The 7,452-nt window shown below is 38.6% G+C and overlaps 1 protein-coding gene across 4 annotated transcripts in view; it reads left to right on the plus strand.

Moving 5' to 3' along the window:
* The first annotated feature begins 5,921 nt into the window (after positions 1–5,921).
* Positions 5,922–7,452, plus strand: part of unc5a (unc-5 netrin receptor A) — a 152,176-nt gene continuing 150,645 nt past the window's right edge. For all 4 annotated transcript variants that reach the window (XM_041990681.1, XM_041990682.1, XM_041990683.1 and 1 more), the window contains exon 1: positions 5,922–6,482. In XM_041990681.1, the coding sequence (XP_041846615.1) occupies positions 6,389–6,482 (94 nt within the window). In that variant the 5' untranslated portion in view covers positions 5,922–6,388. The remainder of the gene's footprint in view (positions 6,483–7,452) is intronic.

The raw sequence follows: 7,452 nt of genomic DNA on the forward strand, positions 1-7,452 counted from the left end.
TACTTTCACAGTTGCAACATGCAAAAACATGAAAAGAAGCCCACTGTAAGTTTTGTGTTCCCCAGTTTGCTTTAAAGACCATATGTACGTCCACACTCCTAAAATGGTTGTGGCTAGAGTTAAGCTGTTATCAGTATGTAATTTGAAATCCAGATGCAGGGATGGTCCCATAGATTACACTTGGTTTTTTTTCTCATCTGCACTCTAGTGATGTACAAGCACTGTACCTTAAAATCATTGTTGTTGCTTGTTGTTTAGACCTTTCAAAGAAGAATTCTTCCATTGTGACAAAATGTGTTTTTATGTACTAGAACATAAAACATGTACCTTCATGAAAAACTTTAGCTCATCTTAAATTTAATGGCGACAATTAATTTTAGAAAGGTTGAAACATGGAGAGTAGGCTAAGTACCTTAAAAACATTTAGTTGTGACTATTGCCATGACCAAGTGTTAACTTGGCAACCAGTTAATAACACGATAGAGTACTGTATAGATGCAGAGTCTGTCAGAAGTAAAGATGGGCAATGGCAGCAACCTGAAAATTTCAAAAAGCAACCATCAATGCTGAAAATATATTCACAGGTTTTAGAACAATATTCTTCCATCAAGATTATGTATTTTTCAAGCTTTGTATATTTTAGTTACAGTAAACAATGGCATACAACATATGTCATAACAGTATATAGATAGTGGACTGGCCTGCCTTTATGAGAGAGAAGACTCAGGACTGTTGAGGAGGTAGAATTTTATATCAGACAAGAATTGGGCAACAATCTTCTCTCAAAGGTCCTACAACTGGTTTCCTCAGTTTCCAAACATTTTCAGACTGTTGTTAGAAGGTGAGGGAATGTTACACAGTGGTAAATATTTAAAAAAAAAGGAAATAATTTAGCAATAAAACTGTTAACATGATTATTAAAAAGAAAAAAACAAAGAAGATTAAATATAATGGCAGGTGAAAGCATATATCTGTATTTCACTGATTAAGTAAGAACAAAATACCTTGCATTAAAACATATCATACCACTAAGTTTAATAAGACTTTAAAATGTATAGAATAGGTTATAAGTTCAGCCTATTTGACTATACAGTACCGGTTAGTCATCAAATATACAAGTAGGCCTTTGTATTTTTGGTTGACATTAATAACTTTCTTCCTTTAAAATCAAACAGAATTTATCTCAAGAGCTCTTTCTGTATTTTACAACCTAATTTACTGATAAAGATGCGTTTAGGCAAAGAAATTAGATCCTTATTTCTATAAGTGTAGGAGGGAAAAGAGATTTTTACATTACTTAAATGAAATAGCTTATACAACAAACTGTTACAAATACATGACCTAACTTAAAAAATAGGCGAGAAGAGAAAGTCTACCTTTAATGTTTAAGGTACACTAAGTTTATGGATTAAAAACACACACAATAGAAGCTATGTTCTTATGATTACATTTCATTAGAATATTACACAGATTCAACTTAATGGATTTTTAGCTTTAATGCTGACTGAATTTGAGTAAATTTTTTTGTATTTAGTATTTGTGAACATACACCGCTGCTAATGTAAATGAAAGCATTAGTTGATTACTTCACTGTAAAGTAATTACTTCCCGAGTCCGACTGAATCTTCCACATATGTTTCTCCATCAAATGCATGGAGAAAAACAACATTTACAGATACTATTTTGTACCTGTGTTATTGACTGAAGTATTTTTTCAAAAATGTCTGATGTTCAATATTCCAAGTTATTAATTTATTCATCAAAAAGAATGGTAAGAAACAGAGATAATGAGATTGCATTCCAACTTCTTAATATAATGTTTACATGCAGCAACAAGCATTTAATAAAGGCTTTAAAGAAATTTGTTTTCTTACTTGGGGCCACATTTACACCACAGTATTTGTAATATATAAAGAATGCCACATACCAAGTCAGAATAGAAAGTGGCTCTATGGAAATGATACAGGAGACTAGACACCAGACATACCTTGAAATTCTTTTTATTGACACAGAGCTTTTTTTTCCCCATCCTAAGTGCTACATTTTTAGGTCAAGTTTCTCATATGTAAAATGTGGCTAGCCTGTGGGTTACTCCTACACTGTCACATTCAGCAGTGGTTCAGTAGATGAGGTTCTGCAGTAGCAGCTCTGCCAGGGACTAAAACAAAAGCAGGGAGCCATAAAACATTCAACATCATTCAAAGTCTCTTCTCCTGCACATGCTTACACAATGTCACATTCAAAACAACAAGAGAATACAGGTCCAGGAAATACATTTCAGGAAATCTTTTTTTGGGGGGGTTAAGAATGAAATGTAGATAAAGGCGGAAACATTGTGTGGGAAAAATCTGTACAGCTTGACACTCTTCATTGTCACCCATTGTCTATTGAAGAGATTACAGTGAAGTCATACTACTGCTCTTTCTGAGTAATACAGGCATTTGAATTAATAAAGCACCATTCTAAGTTGAAAAAGAGTGCACATCCTGCTTTACTGGATCTTTTCTGGGCAAATTGCACCTCATTTGGACATAATTGGACACTTTAAGTGTTTCGTTGATCTTTCTTTACAATAACATTCATATTGGCACACAATGTGCTCCTTATGTGCAAATGTATGTCTTCAGAATTAATGTCTGCTCCTCCTTCTGTCATTTACTGATTTATGAGTTCTTCAAAATGTGTGTGTTCTTTTTTTTTTTATCCTGTACTTCTTGTGGCACAGAGCAGCAAAGCAACTCTATATATAAAAAGTGACCATGCATTGAGCTGTTTAAGTTCACAGCAGTGGTTTTGATTAATTACAAGTCAGTTAGTCCATTTTGCTGACCAAATGCAAATTTATTTATGACCCTGAGACTGAGGGAAAATGAAATCATCATATATTTCCAAACACTCAGGCAATGTTTTAGATTAGGGGAATCTATTTGTGTTGGAAAGACATTCTATGAATAAATTGTTTGAATTCCCTTTTAAAACAAGTCTACACTCCAGCATTCCCTGCTCTGCTTTCAACAGCCCAGCTCTTGAACCTGTAAAGAATGTGAAGAATCTGCATGAAAGAAAATCTTAATCTCAGGGAACGACGGGACACCCTTGATTCCTCCGAGTCAGGGGGGTGCTACTTTCAATCGAAAAAAAAAAGAAAAAAAAATCAGCTAATTTTTAGAGTGTCTGCTTTTGATTTATAGTCATGGATTAAAATGCAGCCCATATCATATGATTTGGTGGTTATCCCATTTTACATTTTCATCAAATAATATTCTCAGGCCATATCTGTAAAATTGAGAAATCATCAGAGCTGAAGTGGCAGGATATTGGAAGTTCAGCTTCATCAGCAGTCTGTGCTGCTGAAATGAGAGACCTTCAGTGGGCTCCTTCATCTCTCATCCCCCTTCACCACCATTCCCTCCACTTTCTTCCTCTCTGTTTTTTAAACACTCCATCTCTCCATTTCATTTGGTTATGCTTCTCATTCAAATATGTGGTGAGATTTCTTGATGGCTATTTCATCTACAGTTGTGTGAGTGCACTTAATTAAGTAAAGTAAAAAGCAATGCACTGCACATCCAAATCATTGGATTTTGACTAAAGTGGTAAAACCCTCAACAGATAAAATAACCAGGAGTTGTGTTACTAATGTAGTGATGAAGGCTCTTATTGTACTTAAAGATTAAAAGGGATTCAATGGAAGACTTGGTCACCTACATTCATTAAAATCTACTAAATGTCTGAAAGACCCATTAGAGATGTTATGATATCAAAGTAATATATATCCTCCTAACATCACTGGGGCTCGTCTGCTTTTGAATTAATTTTCCTAACCCCATATCAATAATGTTTAATTAAACTGATACACTATTGATTATCATACAGTTATTTTTGCATGTAATTAATGGCTAAAATGCTGTGGCATGCAAATCTAAACCTCAATTTCACTCTCACTGGACTGCATCCTCACAAGTGCTTTGCCATGTAACATGCAATCCGCTGATGGCTTATTAAGATCTTTACAGTCATTTAATCTAAGACTGTGGTCAATTATATCTCTCTGGAGTAGAATTGCAGTTTAATTTGATATAAACAAAACAATAGGCTGTGAAGCTGTGGTCATGATGGAAGCTGATACACTCTTCCTCCTGCTTCACAAGCCTGTGCTGGAGTGTAGACTGTCGTGGCCTGCACAGCTTCCCCCTCAAGGGACTTCGTGTATTGTTTGTAAACAATAAATAATATTAATTTCATGCTGGACACCTTCTACAGATCGATAGATATCGACTGAGCGAATCAGCTGTCTTTATAGGTTGCATACGTTGGAAGTGTAATTTCTTGGTTTATGGAAGAACACAAACACAAACCATGTTGCTTTCTTAACACACGTCAGGTCATTGAGGATGGTCTCTTTGGATCATAGCTGCTGTGACTCATTCAAGACACTACAAAAGAAATGATGGTTCTGTTTTAGTTTTGTGATTGATTGTAGGAGAACAAGCTGTTTCAAGTCTCAGGATATTGTAACTCAAGCCAACGACGGAGGGAAAATTAATTACAACACCACAGATCGATGAACAACCGAGTTGTGTCAACTCCCAAAAGAGCTGTGATTGTTCATTGTAGCTTGATTGAGGAAGCTGAAGAGGACGATGCTGTGCCCAGAAGAGTGTGGAGGAGGTTATGCCCTGCTTTAACTCAGCAAACACATGCCACAGCAAGAAAACACACTCTGATAATTCCTTTAAAAAGCTGAACCACAATTTTTTCCCTGTAAGAGGAGATAATATAACTGGCTAGGCATTTACATATTTGCAGATCCTCATTTGAAATGCATGTAGCTTGGGTGCTTGTTCAGAAAAAGAGGCACATGCAGTGACTGGAAGAGACACTCTCCAGCTTGCACTGCCTGATAGGACTCAGAGCAGATTAGTAGAATGAGAGAGATCATTACGAGCAACCTCACAAGTGACCAAGGCTGAGTCATTCCCTTCCATTTGGCTGTCTTGCATCTGCCTCCCTTACATGCACAGTGCCTGTGAGGGTTTGATTGTGAACTAGATGGCTGTGAGGCTGCGCCTTTTTGCATGTGCACGCATGTGTCTGTCATTCTGACTGTGACTTTGACCTTTAGCAGAGGATGTTGGACAGAGAGAGAGAGCTTAATGAGTTTGTAGGCTGCAATAGCTGAGCTCTATCTAAGGAATCATCCATCTACATGAGCGCCATAATTAGCTGGAAGACAGTGGTCCAGCTCTGTGCTTCTACTTAATATTCTGCTGACTATATGTGGGAGTGGAAGAAATGGATAAACAAAGACACAACCCTTCCCCCCTTTTAAAGTGGATTAATAATCTGCTGTTGATTTCAGGGCAGCATGGTAAAAGGCATGGCCGAACAGCCTGATAATCACTCCACTGACACCCACAGAAAATGAGGAAAAGCTATCTGGAGTATAAGTCACATTCAAGTCTGAGTTTCCTGACAGGTGTACACTCATGGGAGCCCTAATCCTCACGCTTCTTCGTTTGTGTTTGTCCATCACTGATGTACTGCAGCAGGCACAAAAACCTCAAGACAATCCAGAGGGATATCTAACTGAAACTCAATGACATGTAGATGTGATTTGTGTGAATTTGTATGCAAAGCAGAGATGTGATTCCTATCATGCAGGATGGAATGACATATCCATCATTTTCATGTAAGGCAGAGAATATGAAAAGCACACTTGCAAGAGTACGGATGAAATAATATCCATTCTTTTGTGTATTGTCAGTGTGTGGTTAGTTATGCCTATTGATGATATGTAAATATTTGCCTAAGAAACAGGATAGCAGTGGGGCACGCTCAGGACGCTCCATTCCCAGCAAGCCAGCAGAATCCGTTCCTGGTTTTGCTCCTCTGCTTATCGCAGCGTATACCTTCCCCGACTCTCAGCACTCCAGCATTGCTGTGCAAGCAGATGTTCTGTCCTCTGATGCCAATTCTTAAAATTTCCGCATTTGTTGAAGGTTTTCTTCCACACGAAGGCTGCAAAGTGACAAGAACCGACAGAAACCGTCTCCCTCTTCGACTCAGAGACAGAGGGAGAGTTTTGAAGGGATAGCGGTTTTGGAGAAATACAGTACAGGCTACAGTAAACCCTCGGTGGCGTGCAAGGCAGCAGTTTATCCACCACACCTGTGATGCGTTGTTCTGAGCAACGAAGACGCACGACCAGGATGCTGATGGCCACGGCGCGGCAGGAGGATATGTACTGAATAAAACACTTGTGCGTTGTGAAAAAAGCCTCTAAGTGATACAGAGGACACTCATAGGACCTAAAAACGACCGGCGTGCCGCTGTTTTGTCCCTACTTCTCTGTCTTTTTAAACTTCGGTGATTAAAAACCACGAAGATGCCCTCACTTCTGGGCCCCTTTGTCCGCTGTAGGTTCCGGGCTGCGCTCCTTGTGCTCTGGCTCGTCATTGCTGATTTCACGTGCACTGATGGTGAGTTGTAGCCTTCTTATGAATGGGTTATGCTTTGTGGTTTGTTGTGCTATTTTTTATGTGCCTGTAAAAGAGAAAGAAAGAAAAAAGATTGCACGCGACAAGTTGTTTCCTTGTGGTTTTAGTCGAAATAGCGGGGCGCGTGACGGAGCACGTTGTTGGAAGTGGTTTTTTTGTTCTATTATTTGCTCGTTCTGTCACTCGTCAATTAGCCTGCACCTACAAGGTTACAAGATAGAGTGTGTGGCTTCTATCAAGGTTAAAAATTGAGCCAAACGTCAACTGTAGCTGCCCATCTGCTTTATATTTGGCTTATGTATTTATTTTAATTAACACCTGGATGTTTGTTGATTTATTATTATTATTATCTAATTAATTAACTTATTTTTAATGCATCTGCTTTGTAAGGCGCAAATCTGCGGCATAAAGGATCATTTAACGGATCGGGGCTGGAGAACAATAAAAACATTCGTACCCTTCCCTTCGTACTGCCACATAAACAACCTTCAGTAGCTGCTCCTTCAGTAACAATCCTGGCCGTAAAAGTTAGAAGTGGTGGAGGTACAAAGAGCGTGTTCCCAGCATGCATTCATCCGTCTAAGCGGGTCCTCTGCTGGCTGCAAACAGGATCATTTAACTCCACGTCTCTTCCCCGGCCAGGACTCATTCCTGCTGCATTTGCAGTATGGTGACAGCTTTACTGAGTTGGTAGACGACCTACTCGCACTGATGAGTTACATTTTATGATGTAGCCAGCCTCCTGGCCAGACACCCCAGATTGCATGCAAATATGCTGTACAAAACAATCGCTGACACTGAGGTGAGCCCAAGTACATTGGAGAAACATTTCTTCCAGTGGCAGCATATTAGCCATTTAGATGATGACCTTAAAGTATTTTTCTCATAATAGTTTGAAGAAGTCAAACTGTGGTGGTTATTGATCTGTAACGGTGTAGAGTGCACAATCAAA

This window comes from Melanotaenia boesemani, chromosome 7, assembly GCF_017639745.1.
Source record: "Melanotaenia boesemani isolate fMelBoe1 chromosome 7, fMelBoe1.pri, whole genome shotgun sequence".
Taxonomy (NCBI): Eukaryota; Metazoa; Chordata; class Actinopteri; order Atheriniformes; family Melanotaeniidae; genus Melanotaenia; species Melanotaenia boesemani.